The 23,106-nt window shown below is 48.8% G+C and overlaps 8 protein-coding genes across 8 annotated transcripts; 5 read left to right on the forward strand and 3 right to left on the reverse strand.

Annotated features, from left to right (window-relative positions):
- Window positions 1-3,520: 3,520 nt before the first annotated feature.
- On the forward strand, window positions 3,521-4,519 carry BO83DRAFT_319384 (uncharacterized protein; the record flags this gene model as incomplete). Its single annotated transcript, XM_025527778.1, has 4 exons — window positions 3,521-3,741; window positions 3,795-3,958; window positions 4,009-4,286; window positions 4,340-4,519. The coding sequence occupies 4 exons, from the start codon at window positions 3,521-3,523 to the stop codon at window positions 4,517-4,519; spliced, it is 843 nt and encodes a 280-aa protein (XP_025385346.1).
- Window positions 4,520-4,677: 158 nt separating this feature from the next.
- Window positions 4,678-5,688, reverse strand: BO83DRAFT_366664 (ribonuclease H-like protein; the record flags this gene model as incomplete). The annotated part of the gene is made up of 2 exons (XM_025529724.1): window positions 4,678-5,520; window positions 5,638-5,688. The coding sequence occupies 2 exons, from the start codon at window positions 5,686-5,688 to the stop codon at window positions 4,678-4,680; spliced, it is 894 nt and encodes a 297-aa protein (XP_025385347.1).
- Window positions 5,689-7,532: 1,844 nt separating this feature from the next.
- Window positions 7,533-11,154, forward strand: BO83DRAFT_319145 (putative MFS transporter; the record flags this gene model as incomplete). Its single annotated transcript, XM_025527763.1, is given in 9 exon segments — window positions 7,533-7,754; window positions 7,806-7,917; window positions 7,970-8,187; window positions 8,235-8,279; window positions 8,330-8,672; window positions 8,725-8,787; window positions 8,841-9,058; window positions 9,077-9,353; window positions 10,016-11,154. 9 exon segments carry the CDS (start codon window positions 7,533-7,535, stop codon window positions 11,152-11,154), a joined length of 2,637 nt encoding a protein of 878 aa, XP_025385348.1.
- A 217-nt stretch (window positions 11,155-11,371) lies between these two features.
- BO83DRAFT_105312 (uncharacterized protein) lies at window positions 11,372-12,370 on the forward strand. Its single transcript, XM_025525889.1, has 3 exons — window positions 11,372-11,694; window positions 11,761-11,815; window positions 11,874-12,370. The coding sequence occupies exons 1-3, from the start codon at window positions 11,589-11,591 to the stop codon at window positions 12,259-12,261; spliced, it is 549 nt and encodes a 182-aa protein (XP_025385349.1). The 5' UTR covers window positions 11,372-11,588; the 3' UTR covers window positions 12,262-12,370.
- A 376-nt stretch (window positions 12,371-12,746) lies between these two features.
- On the forward strand, window positions 12,747-14,546 carry BO83DRAFT_366674 (carotenoid oxygenase family protein; the record flags this gene model as incomplete). Its single annotated transcript, XM_025529725.1, has 2 exons — window positions 12,747-12,865; window positions 12,921-14,546. Exons 1-2 carry the CDS (start codon window positions 12,803-12,805, stop codon window positions 14,544-14,546), a joined length of 1,689 nt encoding a protein of 562 aa, XP_025385350.1. The 5' UTR covers window positions 12,747-12,802.
- A 343-nt stretch (window positions 14,547-14,889) lies between these two features.
- On the reverse strand, window positions 14,890-18,046 carry BO83DRAFT_439763 (putative raffinose synthase protein Sip1). The gene is made up of 2 exons (XM_025536200.1): window positions 17,734-18,046; window positions 14,890-17,677 (listed from the first exon to the last, which is right to left on the reverse strand). The coding sequence occupies exons 1-2, from the start codon at window positions 17,929-17,931 to the stop codon at window positions 15,059-15,061; spliced, it is 2,817 nt and encodes a 938-aa protein (XP_025385351.1). The 5' UTR covers window positions 17,932-18,046; the 3' UTR covers window positions 14,890-15,058.
- A 417-nt stretch (window positions 18,047-18,463) lies between these two features.
- On the reverse strand, window positions 18,464-19,705 carry BO83DRAFT_319162 (zinc-dependent alcohol dehydrogenase family protein; the record flags this gene model as incomplete). Its single annotated transcript, XM_025527766.1, has 4 exons — window positions 18,464-18,508; window positions 18,561-19,007; window positions 19,069-19,458; window positions 19,544-19,705. The coding sequence occupies 4 exons, from the start codon at window positions 19,703-19,705 to the stop codon at window positions 18,464-18,466; spliced, it is 1,044 nt and encodes a 347-aa protein (XP_025385352.1).
- A 1,469-nt stretch (window positions 19,706-21,174) lies between these two features.
- Window positions 21,175-23,031, forward strand: BO83DRAFT_380866 (aldo/keto reductase). The gene is made up of 7 exons (XM_025531854.1): window positions 21,175-21,673; window positions 21,723-21,869; window positions 21,941-22,045; window positions 22,094-22,375; window positions 22,433-22,488; window positions 22,538-22,683; window positions 22,733-23,031. Exons 1-7 carry the CDS (start codon window positions 21,605-21,607, stop codon window positions 22,900-22,902), a joined length of 975 nt encoding a protein of 324 aa, XP_025385353.1. The 5' UTR covers window positions 21,175-21,604; the 3' UTR covers window positions 22,903-23,031.
- The last annotated feature ends 75 nt before the right edge of the window (window positions 23,032-23,106 follow it).

Below are 23,106 nucleotides of genomic sequence, written 5' to 3' on the forward strand. Positions count from 1 at the left end.
ATATATGTTCATACTATCACAATAGGCATCTGGTGCCGCTTTGCAGCATCTACGCTCATAACATCAACCCCTGAGCTGAATTATATCATGGAGAGTCTTTCAGTGATTTCTTTCATCCGCGTAGGATGAGATCATAGAACATCTCTGGATGGGTAATTGGCCGTGCACAGTCGTCTCAAAGTTTGTTACCATGGATATATACTTGAGTTGGATAAGGGCGTGCCTTTGCTAAGCTTCCGAACTTCGGAGTCCTTGACAGAAATATTCTGAGGTTATCAAGTTTCGACGTTGTACCTTTGTGTCATGAACCCCTCTATTCCTTGTCATTGACTTGAAGCTAATTCATCACTGATAACTCTCTTAATATTATTATTTCATGCGAGAAGGAAGAACTTCTGGTTTCCCTTATAGAAGCTGTAATGGACGGGTGCATTCGGTCTTGCATGGTTAGGAAATGTGACGGACTCCAGCGATATGAAGTCGCTCAAAGAAGGAGAGCCGCTCCATGTGGCAAGCCTCGTTCTGAGAGACCGATGTGACTGTAGGGGGGAGCTGGGCTACGCTTCCGCTCATAATGATTTTTCTGACTGATAGGTGAAAGTCAATGAGCGGATTGGTGCAAGTGCTTTCACTTATTGTGTGGCTTTCTCGAATAAGGCTTCGTATAGACTGAAGCTTTTTCGTTCGGCAGTTGAAGCCGTACAAAGAACAATGCTGGCCTTTAGTAAGTAGGACTGCTGCAGTTCGAGCCATGATATCTTGTAGAAAGTGACCAGTGATCTCGACATATCTTCAGGACTCCCTGGATCATCAAATAGCCCCGATGAGTCACGTAAGATGAATTAGTGGCAGTCTCTGTCTTTAAGGACCAGGTATTGTGCCGTAAGATGTGGCCATGTGAAGGGGTTCTAGGAGCATTTCACTCGTGTCGCTGGTGACCATATCCGTTGCAGCTAGAACCACCTTTTGCTCCCATCTCCAGATTCCGTCATTTGACAAATTCGTTGATTGAGCTTTGGTAATCTTGAGCGCCCTCATGACAATTAGCAACGCTAGATCAGTAGGTTTCAAAGGGTTAGTTCAGGCTTTTCTTCTTTTGATATGCCTCTGGGTCTTCGTCGTTAGATGACCAATATCAAGGCGGTATCTGATTATCAACGTCTTCTCCCATCTCAGTATATTAAAGAAGATATCCCATCAGTTCCTAGTCCATTTAGCAGTGAATAGTTTGAGTATTTTTCTAGTCATCTCGTCTTGCTCATGATTCGACGCTCAAACAATCAATCGCGGGTGTCGCCTGTTTCGATGATATTATCATATCGTCCCGTTGTTATGTGCCAGTAGCAACTCTTATGGATAATTATGCTCTGAGGTCTTCATCCCCTTACAAAGCATATTAGATTGCCTGTCTTGCTTGTCGGATAGCAGGTTGTTTATTGCCAGATTTGTCGATATCTCACACCCCCAGGATGCCCCTCTTTAGTCCTTTATATGAAAGAGAGTCATTCTACTGCGATAAATGTAGAATGCATACCATAATCGTAATAATGCTGTTTCGTCCGTAAGTTTCACCTTGTACTCTTCAGATCGTTGTGCACAATCCTGCTTGGGTTAGTATTATGATCCACATGCCGCCGACATTTCCGGCTGAACTTCCGCTATATAGCACGGAAGCATATGCTTGTTAGAAATATTTAACAAGGCAATATTGAGAGCCATAACTGCGTAATACCGATGTAAGGTTCAAAATCGCTTTCTGCTTCTCGAGACTTTGCCCGAACTTCTCCGCTACTGGGAAGTAACGGGTTAAAGTAGTAACCTACACCCCACGCACTTCAACTGCGCATTTTCCTTTGGCAACACATGTATTGTCTTTTGGGAAACATAACCAGTTCATGTACTATAAAGGTCTGGTATTAGCCACGTACGGGATTTTCGACGCCGTGATGAGATAACGTACAGTTGCTATATGCAATGGCCCAGCAGCAAAAACAACGGCCCATTGGGCCAGCTGGTAAAGGTAAGAACAAGACCACTCTGAGACGAAGGAACCTCAGCGGCCCATAGGAAATACTAGAAGTGGATTCAAGTATGCCAAATGACAGCACCATGGATGCTCATAATTCAATTGTTCAGCAAGGGTAGCTCATTGGGCTTGCTGGATAGCAATGGGCAAATGAAGCCAGCAAAACGCCGAGACTGTTTTCAACAGCGGCCCACCGAGCAGTCGATATAGGCCCGTAGGGCTACTACAAGAGATTATGATGATTCATACACCTACGCAAGGTTAGTGTGCGTTCAACGTCTTGAACTTGGTATTCCATTATTGGCGAAAAAGGGAGGAGATGGCATGAAAGGGAGAGAATATTCAGAAGGTTGGCAAATGCCAAGTGGGAAGTTTAATGAAGGAAGATTGCACTCGCCTTCTCCTGTTATTTCTTTGCATCTGGAACATATTCGTCGTTTAAACTTGAGCTCCCCATAAAACCTCGTAATATGAACGGAAGACCATCTCATAAACCCAATTTGGGCTTCGTCGAGAGGGTATATGTTTTCATCGACATCAGTAAAGTAGTTTGGCGAGTTCAGGGTGTACTCCTAACTTGCGTGGGTTCAGCGATTAGGTATCTAGATATACTACTTATTGAATTCTTTTCGGAAGTGCTAGACAATTTCCCTTGGTAGACCAATTCTTTGATTCTAAAGACCAATACCCCATGTTTTATCAAGTTATTTAAGTTGAGGGGACAATACAGAAGGAAGATTACGAAGGGGAAAAGTGGCATTTTATATCCCTCCCCGAGTCCGAGGCAGGCAATGAATAATCATAGTAAATGGAATAATTGGCAATTCAATTAGCGCACAGTCAATATATCAGTGATCAGTTGCAGTGATATCCGGAGAGTAAGGAGGGAATTATCAGGATTTTATGTGAATACATATCGTAGTCTCTTGGATGAGGCGGACAAGGAAGGGAATCTCAACTATTGGATTGCAGTGCTTAGGTAGGATAGTATCATAACGTGAATAACTTCGTCCTCGGGTTCTTTGGCACTCGAGCACGATAATTATTTAGTTGAGAGGGTGTAACTTCATAGACATGGCAATCAACGCTGCGTGAAATATCATAATTTGAACCACTCTAAGCCTTTACCCTTACATGCTCAAACCCTCCAGCTGCGCGAGAAGCTTCCCCGAGTACATCGGTTCCACCCCATACCCCGAATATTACTTTGGACAATTAGTTTACAGAACACACCATACACATCAGTATTTTTCTTTCTTCTCTGTATTAATAGAGACTCTTTCTGCTGACATAGGGCCGAGAGTGAATGACGAAGTTGTTACATTTAGGTGATGTGCTTGACTTCCTTCTAAGCCCCAGGCATTGATGACAGACTTCCCACCTCATCTGGCAGCCTGTACCTTCCTTCTCCCCTGACCTCCTTTCCTCCCCAGAAAATTCCCATCCACCTTCCCAACCTCGTTTCATCTATCATCTATTCAGAACATGTCAACCATGGCGCCAGGAGTTCTTGCACGCTCTCCTTCTCCGGAGCCACCCCTCAGTGCCAAGCTTCCGAGACCAGAAGCCCAAGAGATAGTCGCTGATATTATCGAGCTTCTCTCATCAATAGTTGAGTATACTGAGTATACATACGAGGAAGTTGAGCCCGAAGACGGTTTACTGGTCGCTCGGACATTGGTAGAACACCCCGACGTGGAGAGAAGAACATCTAGGTAAGCTCCCAGATAAGTATACATATTAGCTTACCAACAATGTCCTGCTTTAGAGTCAGCTACAATTCTTTGGAGAAGACCCTCTGGGTTCGTGCGATGCCGACATATCTTCACGACGCTCATCAACAGTGGGTGATGTCCTCTATGTTAGATTGGGCCTATGACGGCTTGGTCAAGAAGGGTGAACATCTCAAGATTGCCTTCGGTGTGGGAACGAGTAAGTCTTAGAATACCTAACAACTCAATTGTTCTGACGAAAAGATCTAGGATTTGAAGGATTCATCGGTGCTTACACATCTTCGTCTAAAGAGCCAGATCTATACCTTTCCGCCCGTACCGATAGAATGCCATCAGTTGTGATTGAATCAGGATGGTCCGAAAGTTTTCCGCGTCTGCGAATAGACAAGGACTTGTGGTTGGCCGGCACAGTTGAAGTGGAATATGTTATACTCTTGAAGTGGAGCAAGGTGCGTAATAATAAGGTCAAAGGAACTATTGAAGTCTGGGGCCGCGGGAACACGGGTAGCCTCCTTAATCGTGAGCTGGTAAGCACTTGTTTACTTCTTTGTTAGGTTTTCTACTAATCATGGATAAATAGGTAGTATTTCCTAAGCCCGATCCTCTGCCTATTGATGACTCCATCCATTTTACGAAACAGCAGTTGTTTGGTGCAAACCCCGTGTCCAACCCATCCACTGTGCTTTCCTTTGAGATTCCAAGGCTTCGGGAAATTGCCGAGGAAATTTTGGGGGACTTGATGGGGCTCAGCCCAGGTTAAAATCGTAATAGAAGATTGCTATTGCCGGTCGTTTCTATATACACTACAATGATGGCTGCAGAGCATTAGAAAAATAAAGAGTATTGTTACCGAAACTGACGTCCAAAGAAGCTGGGCTTACGATAGAACTGTAGATAAAATTCCCACATGAACGATCATCACGAAGGAGAAATGTCCTCCACAAACTCGATAGGCGCCGAGTCAGGCACGGTCGCCCAATTAGCCAGCCTAACCGCATCCTGATTTAGCAACCTATCAATGTGCCACAGATGAACCTCTCTTCCCTGCACATAGCAACACCTCACCTCCTTCAGCAACGCCTCCCATAAGTCCCTATTCTTGATCGGTCTGCCACCAGCATTTTTCCAATCCCTTGTAAGCCATTTACGGATCCAAACTGTTGCATTGTTCACAACATAACTTGAGTCCGTGGCGACAACCACGCTGTCAAACGTATTGCCGTCATGAGACAGATACTTCAAGGCTGCAATCACAGCTCGCAGCTCTGCACGAGTTCTCGTCTGTTGATGATAGACTCTACTTGGGCCCATCAACTCGAGACGACCAGCAACCCCACCGGTAATGTTGCGTGATGGGTTCTGGGGTCTGTATACGAATGACCAGCCAGCTTTGGCATAGTTCTCATCCCCCTTCCAATTATCATGGCAAGCGCCAGCTGTATATACCAGGCATTGGTAGTGGTTCTCTCTTCCAACAAATCGGCGTATCGAAGGCCTGCCCTCTGATACGAAAACGAGAGGTTTGAAGAGTGATCGTGGAGTATCGTCTGGTGTTGGAGGGAGGAATCTCTGGGGGAAAACGGGCTGAATTCGGCTTTCTTTGCCGTGTCGGCCCTTATGTCTCTTGTTGGATTTTCGGTGTGGCTCATGGATCTCCATTGATCGAGGGTTCATCGAGTGTTGTTGTCTCTCGTTTCTGGTGGCTTTGGTAGAACTGTTGTTGTCATTATAAGCATCACCTGCTTCCTCCATTTGGATGTCCTGAACGATATGGTTGTTATAGTCATCGCCTGCTTCCCACATTTCGATATCCTCTCTCATCTTGCTGTAATCCACGCAGCACATAGCGCAGATCACGAGGAGGTGTTCGCGACATACAAGCCTCCCGCCGTCAATGGTAAGGGGCGAGGAGGGTCGTTCGAACTTCATCTTGATGATGAGTGATACCTTCCTTGTCTGTGGGTTCGATGGTGAAGGGGGGATATCTCTGGTGCCCAAAGAAACTGATAAGGATTGTTCAAGTGGCAAGTCGCTTTTATTGTAAGTACAGGGGCGTCGGCTGTTATAGAAGGAATGGGAAGTTCCTAGGCTGAGAGGCGTAAAGTTGTGCTACGATAAGCATCTTTATCAACTAGCGCCAGAGCTTCTAGAGGCTGTTTAAATGGGCGTGGGTTGTCCCTTGGAGGATGACCCTGCGTGGGAGAGATTCTCTTCATGGTACTTCCCGTAGACAGCGGGATCTTTCACGGAGCCCTGCTGAGGTCTAGTTTTATTCACTTAATATCCCGTAGGCAACGATATAGGCCTTGGAAGGTATCTTCACAGCAGGTCTTTCATGGCGGTACAAACCAAAGTGCTGACTTCTGAACTGATCAGCAGGGCTGTCTTCATCATTAGTTTTGCCGGTGCCTTTGACTCATTCTGGCGTGAAGAATGCATTTTCAGTTACCGCTGATCTGTGAATATAGTTTGTGGAAGACTTTTTCGGAGTTATCCAGCAGATGTTGTCATGTTTATTCCCTTAATAGCAGTAGGCACTCTACGACAGACATTGTCCTTTGTCGAGGGTGGGAGATGAAGAGGAGCCCTCTTGAATCAGGAAGGATATTCGAAGGACAGACAAAGAACATGTTAGTGCCTGGCACCACTACCCATCTTCTGAACGAGAAATACCAATTTTCATCGATTAATGGTCAGTTAAGTATCCTTGTTGGGTCATTGTCCCCACTATTCGGAGGTTGAGTCCACCGACGACGTGGTCCCTGGAAGGTGGAACAATTCACTCGAGCAAGCTGAGCAAGTAATTACGTGTGAGGATTCTTCTCCTGTTTGTTCCAAGTTCCGACTGCTGATGATTCCACGTGCTGTGGTGGGGAGCATGCCAACGAACCTTAATACTTAATCCCGAGTGCACATGGCGGACACGTCAAATAGGCTAAAATTTTGTAGCTTGGCGGAAGGGTCTCCTATCATAGGCAAGAACCGTGAATGGCGAAAGCTCGAGCGTTGAAAGACTGACAAGCATCAACACACACATAAAATCTGAAGACAGGGCACGCATGTTGAGACCGGAGACCTGAAGTCTGGATCCGGTTTTGATCATCGGGGGAAGAGGCAAAATGAGCGGACGGCGCGCTCTTCCCAGACGATCCGCACACTGAGTGGATACCATTACGACCTTGAGACCTAGCCATTATCATCGAGCAGCGGAACAGGCTTGGCAACCCATTGTTTTAGCCTCCCTTGATGGCTTTTCCCTTACGGAACCTGTCCGCGGAGTGGGTCATATCACAACACCAATCTTATCAATCAGTCACAGTGAGCAGGATATGGCCAATGAAAGCAGACTACTGCCACAGCTTCAATAATATTAGCACACCACATGCTCCAGCAAATCGAGGTTTTCACAGATGCCAAGCCTAATATCGCAATCCTAAGACAGGCGGCTTTCCTCGAAAGGGATGCTTTTGCGACAGTCGGAGAAACACGGGCATCTTATCTGATGGGATCTCCTTGGCACCATAGGTCCGATCGGTGAGAAGAGAAGAATTAGCTTGTCTGAGCACGCTTGCTCCCTGCTGCTAGCGTTCCTATAAAGACTGTGTCGATCCATTCCTCTCTTCGCTGCTTGCCTTTTGTTCTTGTGCGACGGAAAATTTGCTGAGTATTATTGCAAGAGGAACGACTGCACAAAGGCCGCCAACTTATATCTTCAGACTAACCGTGAGCCTGATAACGTCTGGTTGGTGGTTTATCTGCCCTCGCCTTGCAATATGGCGACCGACAAGAAAGTCACCGAGGTTACAACTGCAGAGCCTACCTCTTCAGACTCGTTCCATTCAACAGACAACAACACGGTAATGGACAATGCAAATGGAAAACGGCCGCCACCGTTGCTCGCTAAGCTGATCGCCGTGTTTGTTATTTCCTGCATCAGTTTCGGGTCCCACTGGAGCAGCGGCGTTGTAGGAGCGATGAAGAGTACTTTGAAGAAGGTAATTACACACTGCTTTCAACACTGGAGATATTACTGACCTTCGGTGTAGCAAATGCACATCACGAATACTCAATTCTCGTTACTTGAAGCCAGTGAGAACTTTATGGCTACCGTCCTTCTTCTACCGGGTGGTATTGTGACCGACAGAGTAGGAGGTGCTCGTAAGTATATCACACCTTCGTCGTTCAGTTTGCAACATCTAACCTGCCACAGGGATGATTGTTTATGGCAATATCGTGTACACCATTGGATCCATACTGGTGGCTGCTGCAACCACAGTTCGATCCTTCAAGTTCATGGTCGGCGGAAGGATCATCCTCTCCCTTGGTGACATTGCTACCCAAACGGCACAGTACAAGATGTTCTCGTCGTGGTTTCCTCCAAGCAATGGATTCGCCTCGACCCTTGGTTTTGAACTGGCAATTGGCAAAGTAAGCAGATCACCACACACGGCACATAATGAAGCTGACCGATACAGATTGGAGGGTTTGTAGGAAAGTCAACAGCAAACATCATCGCTAAGGTAGGCGTACCATCGACAATAAAGTCTTTCAATCTCCTGACACTGAACAGAATACCGGTAATTTTGCTTGGGTCTTTTGGACGTCCGTCTTCATGAACCTTTTCACGAACGCAGCAACTTGCTTCTTCTGGCTATTCAATCGTTATTGCGAGAAACACTTCCGTGGTCGCGAAGACAAGGCAACCCAGGAAACTCTGACCGAAAAGAACAAGAAGTTCGAACTCCGCAAGATGTTTCAATTGCCGTGGATGTTTTGGGCTATTCTCGCCTTCTCGATGTTCCAGACTAGCACAGCCAGTGTCTTCAGCTCGAACGCCACAGAGTTAGCTGAGAAGAGATTCAATGTCGATGCGATCACGGCGGGATGGTACAGCTCTTTAGCCCAATATGCAGGTAGGTCATCAACTGATCTTCACGTTACAAGAGATTTCGCTGACCAATCCAGGTTTCTTCCTTGTACCCTGCTTGGGAGTTTTTACTGACATCCTCGGCCATCGTGCCTCTGTTCGTACGTACTTAACTCATGCTGCTGAGCTACAGTTTACTCACGGTTTATCACAGTATGTGTGTGCGGTTTGGGGATCTTTATCGCCATGGTATTGGTGAACTTCGCCGAGTCCAAACAAGGCACAGCCGCGGCATTCGGTATGTACGCGGTTGCGGTTTCACTGGGTCCAACATCTATCATCGACGGCATCCGTACGACTCTTTGGCATCAGTCGGTCTTTGGCTCTGCGTACGCACTAAAGGTTACCATGAATAACGCGTATGAACCCTTAGTAACCAAACAAGCATAGAGAATGCAAGGACTAACCAATGGTTTTAGAATGACGATTATTATCGGCATCATTACAGGTGCACTTCAAGATGCTGATAATGATTCCTACCGTCGATCCGTGCGGGTCTACCTCTTTCTGGCCATCTGTTGCGCGATTGTTTCGATCGTCCTCCTGATCGGTTCCATTATCGGTCGGGATCTTGCTCCTCTGCAATGGACCCGCAAGCGACGCCTGGCCACCGGAGCTGAGTACATCGGCAAGCTTCGGGAACATCATCTGGTGACACACTACCAGCGTAGCAGAATAATCTCCATCTGCTGCTTCACTGGTTTGGTGTTGCTTGTGATGGGAAGCTGGGCGGCATATATCTGGGGAGCAGTGACAGGAAATAATCCATGATAACGACCTCTCCCATAATCTATTGAATGATATTGATAATAATAACAATAGTAATAAAGCCTCTCCTAGAATGTGGTGTTCGAAAGGTATTTACAAGCTGGTATAGAAATGGGAAGACGAGATGGACTGGTGGCTATGGGGAGATAAAACGCTAAGCTAGATCGGGTTTAGCCATCACCTGTACCGGCACTAAGCCAAGATCGGCCGGCTGGACGACGCCGGCAGATCTCCAGGAAGCTGGGCATCTTTGCAACAACTGGCCATTTTTCCTGCCGAGTTGAATATTCTAGGCAGCGTATTTAGTCCCTTGGATGACCAGGATCCCCCGCGATGCTCGCAGTTTGACCTATATAGCTTTACGGCGACCGGGGAACACGACGCCCTTCACATGTTTGTTGACTTTGCTTGCCGGACAGAAGGATTCGAGCATCCCCCCGCCAACATCCATGAGAGACATTCGCCCAGATCGACTTTTGCTCTGAACAACTTCTCCCCTCTGTTTCTGTCGATCGTGCCCTCCTAATATCAGTCAGAAAACATTCGTTGCTTCACATAGAGACTTACCTGACAAGATCGCCGGGGACACCTTGGTGCCAATGCGTCTTCCGCCCGAAATCATTCAACTCATTATTGAGTCTATCATCCCTCCAGATCCGCCGGTGGCGTATCCCGACTTTTCAGGAGAAATCGATACCTTGGTCAACTTGACATTGGTTTCGCGATTTACTTGCCAGATCGCAAGACGACTTCTCATCAATCACTGTCTTCTTATTGACGATGAATGGTTATTGGGGCAACTGCTCGAATGTGAGCCACCAGAACTTGTCAACCGAAGGCCAAATGATACGGGGGCACAAGTACAGAAAAGTACTGCAGCTGGCCTTGTACTGGTTTTGGATGAGCCAGATAGGCCCCCGGTTGCGAGAGATATCGAAACGCTCTCGTTTCACCTTTGTCACCGCTTGACCAGGCTGGTGATTGATTTACCCCTGCGCTTCTATAACCCGTCAATCCCCGAGTTGGAGGTGCGCCCCATGCTACGCGAAGCGTTCAAGCGCTTGACGCTATTAGAGGAATTCTGTTCAGCTGCAGACGACCTTTGCCTTGATACGCAAAAGCTACCCTACATTTGGGAGACCCCTTCCGACCAGCTGGAGGAGGCGGATTATGAACCAGCGGTGTGGTCACTATGGCCTCGTCTGCGCCGTCTTGCCCTGTGCGAAGTTGATGTCACATCCATGCAATTCATCGGGGGACTCCGCCGGTGTTCGAACTTGACACACCTGGTCCTTGTTGCACCTTCTGGCTTGGATCGCGATGTTCGGTCTGGCTGGCAGTCAACTGACTTCTTGCCCTCACTCGAACGGCTCCTGATTGCAGATTCAGCCGATGAGTTTGAGATGGTTAATGGCAAGGACCATCTCGGGGATGACAAAGGCTTTGTACGGCAACTCTTTCAGTGCTACAAGTCACGACAGTTGGGAAAGCAGAGATACTATTCCAAAGACGAGGAAAGTGTTGAGTTCGACTCGCTCGTCAAGAAAATAGCTTTTCCCGTGCCAAACTATCGTAAGGGAGATGACGATATCATCTGCCACGGATGGCTCCTCGATGCCAGTATAGACGGAACTATCTGGACTGAACCATATGGTATCGGGAGTCGATACATGTTAGCAAGAAATACATATACCACGTGAGACTGGATTCGCTAGCCAGGGAACAAACCATGGTGGCTGAGGCGCGATGTGGCCAATCGGCCTCGGGTCTGCGGGGGAATGCCGCCGGGGTTTCCAATCTTTCGGCTTACCTCCACCTCCACCTCCGCCTCACTAATCCGCACTGGCTCGGTAGCCTGCGGGATTCCTCCACTCTGCTTATTGCTGACTCGGGAGGGGCATCTCGCTCGGAGCCCTTCTCAGCTCCGCTCCTGGATTTTCTTCGTTCCTTTTCTCATCTCATGAGATCAACGGTCCCGATCCCGCCAGTGTGGATGATTCCCGCTCCAAGCTCAGTTGCAAGCGGTCATCGAATGCTCTGACCCCGCATGGTTCCAGTCATTTCTGCCTAGTGTATGCAGCTACAACCAACAGTGCGTTGCTGATTTGCCGCCAGCCTCGTGGGCTACACAACTATGCAGGCCTCTACCGACGACCGAGCCATGGATGGCGTATGGAGTTGTCAATTTTGCTCAGCAATCTTTCATCGCTTAGACCATCACAAGCGACATATAGCTACCCGTATGATATACACACTTTTTGGAAGCAAAGCAAGGACCGTGGGTGGTACTGATGAATGGCGCTCAGATAGCTCACAGAAGCCTTTCAGATGTGGATTTTGCGGCTCTCATTACAAACGAGGGTGTGTATGCTATGCATGATGGATCAATGCATGAACTGACGTTGGAGGCTTGTCAAAGAGATGTCTTGCGGCGACACTGGAAGTCTTGTTCTGCCCGCATACATGCCGGCCAGGCCATCCCAGGACCTCGAATAGGCGGCAAAGAACGGCATGCATGTGATGTCTGCGCCAGGCTAAAGAAATCCTGTGATGGGGGGCAGCCATGCTTAGAATGCGCCACGCGGAGGAAAACGTGCACTTACTTGCGACTACAGGATAGCGGGGGGGCTCCGCGCAACCAGCACACCCCTTCGCCGACTTTCAACCAATCGCAGCCCGAACCCATAAACTCAATACCTGATTTGGCGCTTCCCACATGGGATCTAGGGCTCCAGCCTTACTATCCAAACCTTCAGACTCGTCTGAAGGCTCGCGCACGACGCGATGGCGTCCAAACAGAGGGATGAAATTACACAGCCGCTTTACGAACAGGAGCATCAAAGAAAGGTATGGTACTTCGAGGAATAAGCCATCTACTTGGAGTTTGGGAACACCAGCGAATAGAGCATGGCAGGGCAGTTTATATCACTACTATCATTAGACTGTATATAAGGACTTAGTCTCTTGCGCTTATTGCGGGCTTGTGGCTATCATCAGCGTATGAATTTTTTCAGGCGTGTGAAAAATGGATAATACCGCATGCAGGTCAGACAAGTTATTTTTTTTTTTGGATACCACTGCGAGACAGGCAAGCCTCCACCGTAAGCACGACGGTGATATGACAGCTCCAACTCCGGCGGAATTCCCCCACCGCTGTGCTCGAGCCATTTCTTTGAGCTGCGACAAAGTTGACCATAGCCACCTCACAACCCACTCCTCGCTAGAGTCAAGCAGATAAATAGTACGTGAACCCACCTCTCATTCTTCTCGGATTCATCATCAATCACTCCAACAGAAACCACCTTCAATTTACCCCACACACAGCATTCTCAGCGCTTTGCTCACACAATGTCCGCCATACAGGAAAGTCGCACTAAAGACCACTTCAACAATTGGCCTAATGTCAAAGGCGTAAGTCTTCCTCATCGACACTCCTATCTTCTTTCACTAATAGTCGATCTCACAGTTCGACGCCAACTACGAGGAGAAAACACCTATCGAGCTCCCCGTTGAAGGCCAGATTCCCGCCTACGCAGCTGGTATCCTCTATCGCACCGGACCAGGCAAATACAAGGTCGACACCGTCAATGGAGAGACCTTTCGCGCCAGTCACTGGTTCGATGGCTTCAGTGAAACCCACCGATTCCAGCTCCTAGCCCCTGACAACACCCACCCATCAGTGCGCGTCTTGTACAACTCCCGTTTCTCCACCGACGCTCTTATCGAGCAGGTAAGACAGACCGGCGAGATGCACAAACTCAGCTTCGGCCAAAAGCGAGATCCCTGCAAGGTCGTATACCAAAAGGTCCAGACGGAGTACGAACCCGAAGAGAAACCCACTGCCACGACCGCAAATGTCGGAGTCACTCTGAGCATCAACATGCCAGGCCTCGCCGATAATTCCGCCAACAGTCACCGCTGGGACACATCTTCCGGGATCAAAACCCTGCACGCAAAAACCGACTTCAACGCCTTCAAGCAGCTCGATCCAGAGACCCTAGAACCCATCACCCTCGCCAGCCAGCAGAACCTCCACCCCGACCTGAAAGGTCCCGCCACAGCCGCACACGCCCGCTCCGACCCCAAGACCGGCGACATCTTCAACTATAACCTGGAGTTAGGCCCGGTCAATACCTACCGCATCTTCCGCACCTCCGCATCAACCGGCGAAACCACCATCCTAGCATCCTTCCCCGCAACCCCAGCCTACCTGCACTCCCTCCTCATCACAGCAGACTACGTCGTCCTCTGCGTCTGGAACGCCCACATCTCCCCCGCCGACTTTGGTTCCACCTCCACGAGCTTCCTCGACGCCATCAAACCCTTCGACCCCTCCCTCCCAGCAACTTGGTACGTCGTCGACCGCACCGGCGAACGAGGTCTGGTAGCCACATACACCAGCCGACCATTCTTCTGCTTCCACACCATCAACGCGTGGCAGGAAACAACCCAGAATGGCGACACCGACATCATCGCCGAACTCGTCACCTTCGACACCGCGGACTTCATGCACAAACTCTACTACGAGTTCCTCCTCTCCGACTCTCCCCACGCCAAGCCCAGAACAGACGCGACTTGCTCATCTGTCTCCCGCTTCCGACTCCCTACTATCCCATCATCACCATCATCAATAACACCAAACCCTGAATCCCAAGAACCTTCATCAGCCCTCCTCGAATCTACCTCCTGCAAACCCTTCTCCCCCGAACTCCCCACCATGCACCCGGCCTACGTAACCCGCAAACACCGGTACATGTACGCCGTTGCAGACACAGGAAAATCCACGCTCTTCGACAGCATCATCAAGTTCGATAATATCTCCGGAGAAACGAAGGTATGGTCCCATCATGCCCAGTCCCCCGGGGAACCGATCTTCGTTCCGAATCCGGATGCTGTGGAGGGGGATGAGGATGAGGATGATGGGGTGTTGCTTAGTGTGGTGTTCGATGGGTTGACGGGGAAGAGTTATCTGCTTTGTTTGGATGCGAGGAGTCTGGTCGAGTTGGGGAGGGCGAGGGTGGCTGGACCCGTGGCGTTTGGGTTTCATGGCCAGTATGTGCCGATTAGGGGGTTGCCGACGGGGGATTATTAGGTGGTTTTCCTTGTCTTGGGGGGGGGTGTGAGGAGGTAGTAGTGGAGGGAGGGTGCGGGGGTGTAGTTGTGGTGTGGGAGAAAATTGTTGCGATCTGACTGATCCTGCGTCTTAAGGAGCTTGTTGTTATTTTTTTTTGTGATATAATTGTCGTACGAATAATGGCAGAATGTTATATATGTGTGTTGTATCAAGATATGAAAGGTTTGAGTTCATGTAAATTTTTCACGGACATTCTTAATCCCCATCTAGCGTTTTGGTCAATGTTGCTCCTAGGGGTTCAATATGCCACCAGTAGCTTATTACTGAGTAGTAAATTCGCTTCCTTGGATACTTTGCTCAGAACAACCACTCTTATTAAATCGTCTTGCTTGGCGAATATTTGTATATACTGAGTCTGTTCTTACTTTACTATACCTGTACTAATATCCACTGACTCGAACCTTCTAAAAGGAATAACGCCTCCGAAGCAGTACCCATTTCATCAGCCACATCCCTCTATGAATGATGTTTCAACCAACAAACACCTCAACAAGGACATCATTGCTCCACCCAGCCTTCAACCCCATCTCCTTCCACGCAGACAGGATGTCCACTGCCACCACTCTCCCCTCATCACCACCTTCCTTCCAGACAGTCTTCTTCGGTACAGGTCTCCCCAGTATCATGACCATGAAGTTGTCATCAACACTCCAGTCCGGCAAATCGGAGAAATAGATCCCCAGTATTCCCAAAGCCTTCAGACTGATGTCGAATCGCAGTCGGCCGTTATCTTCAACGTAGATATCGGAGAAGATGGTTGCTGCGGCGCCGGTCATTTTTCCGATTAGGCCTAAGACTGCTACTTTCGTCTCTGGGGATGTTGTGGAGGCACGTTTCTTGGCCTTCAGGTCGAAGGTGTAAGTTGGGTATGTTGTTAGGATTTCCCAGCCCTTCGGGGGCAGAGTTACCGTGACTAGGGATGATTCCGTGTCTGGGACGCGCAGGTCCGAGGCAATCATGCCGCTGGTGTGGGCGCGGATGATGTAGTCGCCTTGGGAGTCCTGGTGGATTCCTGGGAAGTCGAGGAGGTGGGTTATGGTGGATTTCTCGGCAGTGGAGATGTTGAAGAGACCTAGGATGCCGCTGCCGGTTCGGGCCCAGCCTGTATATGTACCTACGCGCACTATGTGGCCTTCGTTATAGTCGTGGTAGATGTCCATGGCACGACCGATTAAGCTTGGGCGGAGAATTACGGTTCCGTCGTGTATGGTTTTGGCAGTCATTTGGTCAATGAGAGACACGTCGTGCTTGCCGGGTTCATCCGTGATGTATACTGGCCCTCCGGAGATGCAACGTGCCGCGGCGTGAAAACCGGCGTACGGGTGGCTTGTTTGGAACATGTCCCAGTCGGGGACGACGTTCAGGTAGCGGGTCAGCAGGGCGTTGTGGGCGTTGCAGAAGATGTGCCATGGATGGGATGACTCGATATTAGGGAAGAAGTCGTCTGAGTTTCGCAGAGGAATAGTAGGCTTGGTCGTTGGGAGCTGTGAGTGGAAAATGGCTTGTGGGAACATTGACATGCAGGATATAGCCCTTGAGCTGAAGTGTCTCAACGTGGAGATGGACCATGCATCCTGGTAAGCGGTGATGAATCTTCTCCGGTCCTCTGGGTCTTTGATCAAATCGAGGAAGAACTGGGCGTCTGCCTTGACAGAGTCAACTCCAATGGAGGCAAGATATCTGTAGAAGTCGTCGTAGAATTTCTGGACATCATCTGGGTCAATTGCCAGCACCGAGCCATTCTCAAACGCATGCGAGATAGCTCCTCCCACAGCAGGCACTTTGATCTCTACTCTTTTTGTCTTGTATGTCTTGGCAAGTTCACCCTCCGATGAAATGCCTCCCCAATACCCGAGTATTGCATGCCAAACTGCGATGTGTTCGACGTTGGGATGCTTTTGACGAATGGCTTCAATGGTCTGCTTGAAGCCTTTGGGAAAGGCAGCTGGATTTCCTTCAAACTGCCTCCATCCCCTCTTAAATTGTGAGTCGGCCTCGTCCAGGGTTTGCCAGTTGTCGTCAATGATCAAATTAGCGATCTGGATTCCATGAGACTTCAGTGAGTCAAGACCGCGAAGGATCTTCTCTTCTGTCAAATCCTGACCCAGTCCGTTCCAAGTGCAGTAGGTTAAGCCGTCATACCACTCAGCCATCCACTGTGCCTTCACGTCCTTTTCTACCACCACTATATCGTCCGGTGGAGGCGAAACCGGTGCCCGCTTGTGATCAGATGCCTCTTGCTCGGCATATGGTCTTACGAGCTTGCGAGCTTCGTATACGATTGCGCTCATTGCGACTTCATAATCCTCCGCCGCTGATGCTAGTATCTGGAATGTAGACGGCTCTGGATTGTCACTGAGAGATTTGACAATTACTTCCCCATTTTCGCCTGATCCAAAAGTGGTCAAGACATTATCCGTCCCAGACAACCCAAGAAGCACAATGTGTACTCCGTCAGTCCGCAGAAACGAGCACAGTATGGCTTCTTCAGACAATTCAAACTTCCCTTGTCCGTGTCTTGGACCGAGCCATGGAGCCCAGATCCGCACTAGGGAAAAATACCGCAGGATTGATGTAGGAACTCCAAGGGTCAGCTCTTTGTACCCCGATTCACCTGCATGAGCTGGTTCGGCTTTCCCCGAAAGATGCCACAAGTTTGACCCAGGCGATTCGCTCTTTCTTGGTTCAATGTCAATATCGGCAGACATTCTCTCGAAATATTTTCTGAACTCTGTTGGAGTCGTCTCCAGCGATGTGAACTCCGGCTCCTCTGAGCCAAACACCAATATCCCATCACTTGCACCCTGTTGCTGGTTCACCCATTGCCATTCAGCATCTGGATTGATTCGATAGCGGACAGTGAATTGTGCATTCCCAGGACCTGAGGGGAGAGCTATTTTGCCTGAAAAGACATTACGGAAGTAGTTATATTCTTCTTCGCTGCCGTTCATGAGTGGTGCCACGGTAGACCCGCGATTTTCGAGTGAAGTTGCGGTCCACTCAGCACTAGAGATGTTATGCCATATTTGGATATCCCAGGGCTGCACGGGGAATGAGGTGCTTGATTCTAGCACGACGGTGAAATTAATCTATCAAAATCAGCTATCATTCGGCAGTGTGATGGAAGACGGGAGTTATTATCTACCGTATCAGGATCCGTGGATGCCGAGCTCCTGGACCCCCTTTGGTGACATGTTATTTGACCCAAGGGAGGATAGCACGTTACTCGAGCAAGCAAACTCATCTGTGCCGGACGAATGAATTTTATTTGGGACTTCTTGATGTTCTTGCGATCGGGTCCGTAGATCGGCAAAGTCGATCTATGTCTTGTGTTGGCTTGCATCTGGACTGATTGCCGGAGTTATTGACAGGAATTGGATGTGAAAAAGTAAGGTTGGCCGGAAAAACTGGAAAGCTCACATCAACTTAGATTGACGGATGGAGAAAGCTGGAGTCGTTGCGGTGATGATGATGAAAGAAGTCGAGGCGCACGATGAGGTGGCGATGCGGGGAGGGGAGACCTTCCTCATCCTTGATTGGCTTGTAGGATCACCTTGCTGGACTCACGTTGACAGTCAACAAGCTGTTGATCAACTTGATTTGCAATTCAGATTCCATGGTAGATAGTCAGCCCTTTGTTGCAAGTAGTACCTTTTTGTTAAATTTACTGTCACAGCTAGCACCGTGTCGTTTCTGGACTAGGTATGCAGTGCATTTCTGTTCGCTATATAGTTCCTAGACATATGAGGAGAAAACTTTATTGACGTTACTCGAATAATTCTTTCAATATATGAAATTGTGATAAATTATATTGGTACTCGTGCAATCATACAATTTACGTCGAATCTAAGGGATCTGCCTCGCCACTGTCGCATTTATTCGATCTTGATGGCCAGCTTTCCAAAGTGGTTGCGTCCCCACTGTTCATTATGTTAGCACTTGATCAAAACATTGCGCGGACAAGTCACTCACCATGTACTCGTAGGCTTCCCGAGTCTGCTCCAGGGTGAAGACCTTCTCATCCACAACCGGGTGGATGTTGTTGGCCTCAATAGCCCTGACCATGTCGTTCATCATAGCCTTGCTACCAACATAGATACCACGGACAGTACAGATGTGGCCCAAGGTATCGAGCACGTTGGGCATGGACTTGGGGTCAACGCCACCGACAAATCCGATGATGCTGATCACACCCTCGAACTTGATGCACTTGAAACTCTCGTTGAGGGTACCGCTGCCTCCGACCTCGATAATGTGGTCGACACCGACGTTGTCAGGCGTCAGCTTGCGGGCCACATCACCCCAGTTGGGCTCAGTCTTGTAGTTGATGACATGGTCGGCACCCAATTCCTTCAGTTTCTTCGCCTTCTCCTCGGACGAGGTAGTAGCAATGACCCTTGCGCCGGCCGCTTTAGCAAACTAGTGAGGTATATGCGTCAGCCTTGGTAAGTTCTACAAGCCCTGGGCATGGGAATCTTACCTGCAAAGCGAAAATGCTAACACCTCCGGTTCCCTGTACCAACACCGTCTGACCAGGCTGCAAAGGCTTCAAGCCATACAAAGCATTCCAGCTCGTCAGAGCAGCGCAGGATAGAGTGCTGGCTTCGAGGTGGTTGAGGTTCTCAGGGCTCTTGACAAGACCGTTCTCGTTGAAGGCACCGTACTGACGAAGGGTACCGTCAATAACACCACCGAGACCAGAGCTGGCACCGCGGCCATCGATAGGGCCGTACTGGTGTTGCTGGTTGAACAGAGTGACAACCTTGTCACCCTTCTTGAACTGAGTCACCTTGGAGCCAGTCTCGACAACCTCACCGGCACCATCGGAGCCAGGAACAACCGGGAAGTTTAGCGCAAAGGGATATTGGCCCTGCAACAATAAGAATTAGTTGTGAGGAATACAGCGTAACAGACGGAAAAACAGCTGGCTGACAGGCTGGGGATGGTGAACGCACCTTGGGGATGATCAGATCACGGAAGTTCAACGACGCAGCGTGGAACTTCACCAAAACCTCGTTCTCACCGACTTTCGGGATAGGGGCCTCGCCAAAGGTGAGGCCATCGAAGTCGTTGTCCTTGTTGAGGACGGTCCACTGCTTCTGAGATGTAGCGCCCATTTTTCTGATGTGTCTTTGTTCTGAAAGGCGGAGGTGCAGGGAGTGACAGGTGACAATAGCAACAGAATGTGATCAATGCTTGGAATTCATCTTGGTTGGGAGGTTTGTAGCTTTTTAAAGAGCTCTTGCTGTTGGTTTATTGACGTAAGTGGGCAAGCTCCACTTGAGTGACGGTGGGCTTAATAATAAGGCCACAAGACTTAAAGAAGGGAATGAAGGTTTAGAATATGGAGACATGAGCTGAACCAGCAAATCAAGGTACGCATAGAGAAGGCAGTTGTTCCCACGATGATCTTTTGCTGATAAATCCGTTCTTCCATCATTCTATGCAAGTGGGGCATTGTGATAGTAAGAGTCGTGCCTGAAACCTCCAGCATAAAGTATGCTGGGGATCAATTCGCAGCGCCTTCGTTTTTCCATGCTGATGTATTATTAACAATCTGAAATCAGGACATTCATCATCACCGTGCAGTGAATCTCCTGTCTATAGCAGTAATTGAGCAAAAGCCCTGACCTTCCTCGCCTAGGGAAGATGGTGGAAGATTAATGAATAAGTGAAGCTGGGCGAGGTGGACCATGGGCCCCGCCAGAGAAAGAGCAGACTTTTCCGGTTTGGTGTCGGTCTTCTCCCTTTCGGCTTCCCTTACCTTATCGGGATTATCTCGGGGACTGCAATTTGGCCAACTTATGTACTAGGAAATCAGTAATATATATGTTTGTATAAGTCAACTGCAAAGTATCACCTACTATCCTGAAGGGAATATGTTGGATGAGAAAGTATCTTACATGTATGCACCAGTATTCGGTGAGTGGCGCGGGGCACGTGGGCGTTGGAGGGACAACCGCTTCCCCGGGTTCGAAGGCCGAGAGGACCTTAGTTTTCAAACGCCGAAAAACCGGCCCGCAAGCCATTGACAGAATAGTGTAACGTGTTGGCAATATTCATGATAAGCTGCCCCTAACAGTCATCTATGTATACCGGGCACGGGGTGTTTATGCGCATTGTGACCCGGATTCAAGACTATCAGCCCGTACAAGCAGTACGCGGATAAGCCGAGGGAACCCCGCGCTTTTCTAGGCGCTTTACATCGCGATCGTTAATTCTCCGACACCCCATAAACCAGCTTTATCCCCGTTATCCAGACTCCAGTTACAATCCAGGTATTTTCTCTCGCTCTGATAACATTCAACAGTCCTTAATTTACGATCATCTGATTGCAGTCCCATTCCGGGGATATTTCGGTCATGATAGTTGAGGAACTAGTGACGTAGGCTTCGAGATTGCCGGAAAATTAACCAGTACTTTGTAATAAGCTACGCAGCATCGCCATCCTGGTGCGAAGTCGCCAGAAGCTTCTCCTTCGACGGTGTTGGAAGTCGGTTCTATAATCCATAATATAGAGGGACTATCAACGATTATACAGAGCCCAATGATCAACCGGTCTATTATTGTAGTCGCCCAGACCACATGTTTGTCTAAAAATGATTGACAAAATTACTCTACTTCTTATTACTGCATTACTGCAGTTGTGGCATGAATATTGAAATTCTTTCCGCGTTAAATAGTATAGATCAGGCTGTCCAGCCATTTATCTGGCGAAACCAAGCGGGACCTAAAGCATCGCGCAATCACCCAACAGGATGAGTTGACAACAGACACGGCTAAATTGCACCATCCGTCACTCAACCAGTGGATTCCATAGGCTCAGTGCTTAACATGATTTGATATCGCATTGCGCGGACGGGATCGACGGTTGAATGAGGGGTAATCTGCTATCCCCTCACTCCTGACCATGGCGCGCTCTCTTTTCCCCTTGAACTTTAAGCTCGTGATCTCTGTTCACTTACACAAACATCACACACTCTCCTGATACTCCATACAATCTTGCTTATGACAACATGTCTTTGGGACGTACCTTCAAGCTTAACTCGGGATACGAGATCCCCGCCGTCGGTTTAGGGACATGGGTATGCGAAGCATTCGCGAAATCAACTCATCGTAAACTGACAGTCCCAGTTGTCCAAACCCCACGAAGTCGAGAATGCGGTCGAGGCAGCTCTGCGCTCTGGATATCGTCACATCGATGCCGCTGCCATTTATCAGAACGAAACAGAAGTCGGAGATGGCTGGAAGAAATCAGGAGTGCCGCGCGAGGAAATCTTTGTCTGTACCCATGTCGCATTCCCTATTGTCATGCACACTTCAACTAACAGCTTCATTTCATGGCCTTCTAGATCACCAGCAAGCTATGGAATACCCACCATCACCCCGAAAATGTAGAAGAGGCCGTCAACAAGACCCTCAAGGATCTCCAGACCGACTATCTCGATCTGTACTTGGTACGTCGGTATCTATACTCGATCCCCGGATCCTACTAACAAACCCAGATCCACTGGCCCGTGGCATTCATCCACCAGAACTCTTTCCAACCTCCCTTAGACCCAGTCACGAAGCGCTTCCAGCTGGCAGACGTTCCGATCTCTGAAACCTGGAAAGCCATGGAGGACCTCGTCCGAAAGGGCAAGGTTCGCAGTATCGGTGTGAGCAACTTCACCGTCGAAAAGGTAGAGGAGCTGCTCAAGACCGCGACTATCCCACCTGCTGCGAACCAGATCGAGGCCCACCCGTACCTACTCCAGCCAAAGCTCACTGAGTATCTGAAGGAGAAGGTAAGCACCGTCTCCAGAACTGCTGGAGTGATGGCTTTGCTGATAGAGATAAACTAGAACATCCTTCCTGTCGCATACAGCCCTCTGGGCAACAACATCTACGAGCTACCTCGGTAGGTATCTTCGAATCTTAAACTTCATCGCGCGCTAATCCATCTGCAGTGTCATCGACGACCCACAGGTCCAAGAAATCGCGAAGAAGCTGGAAAAGGAACCCGCTCAGTTATTGATCTCATGGGCTGTTCAGCGCGGCACGGCCGTCTTGCCAAAGAGTGTTACCCCATCCCGAATTGAGAGTAACTTCCAAGGTAATTCTTATATGTTTCCCTGTATATCACAGTTTTCTAACAATGGTAGACTTCATCATCCCCGACGCCGAGTTCGAGGCCCTTAACAAACTCGACCGCAACACGCGCTACAATTACCCCTTCCGCTGGGGAATTGACATTTTCGGGGAACTGGGGGCTGAAGAGGCTGAGAGACGGGCTGAGGAGTTTGCGGCAAAGTTGAGAGCTGAGGAAGCTTAGATATCTGTATCCTACCATCATGTAGTACAACTGCTTCGATCTGTCCGCCACCATCTCAATATATATATATAGCTCGCAGCTAGTATCATGGTGAACACAACAACCACAAAAATATTAACAAAAACAAACCGTATACAGTATTCTGAAATTCATGTGGTAATTTCATAGAACCCATAAAAAGCAACGTATTCTCCACCATGCACA

This window comes from Aspergillus eucalypticola (genome assembly GCF_003184535.1).
Source record: "Aspergillus eucalypticola CBS 122712 chromosome Unknown BO83scaffold_23, whole genome shotgun sequence".
Classification (NCBI taxonomy): Eukaryota; Fungi; Ascomycota; class Eurotiomycetes; order Eurotiales; family Aspergillaceae; genus Aspergillus; species Aspergillus eucalypticola.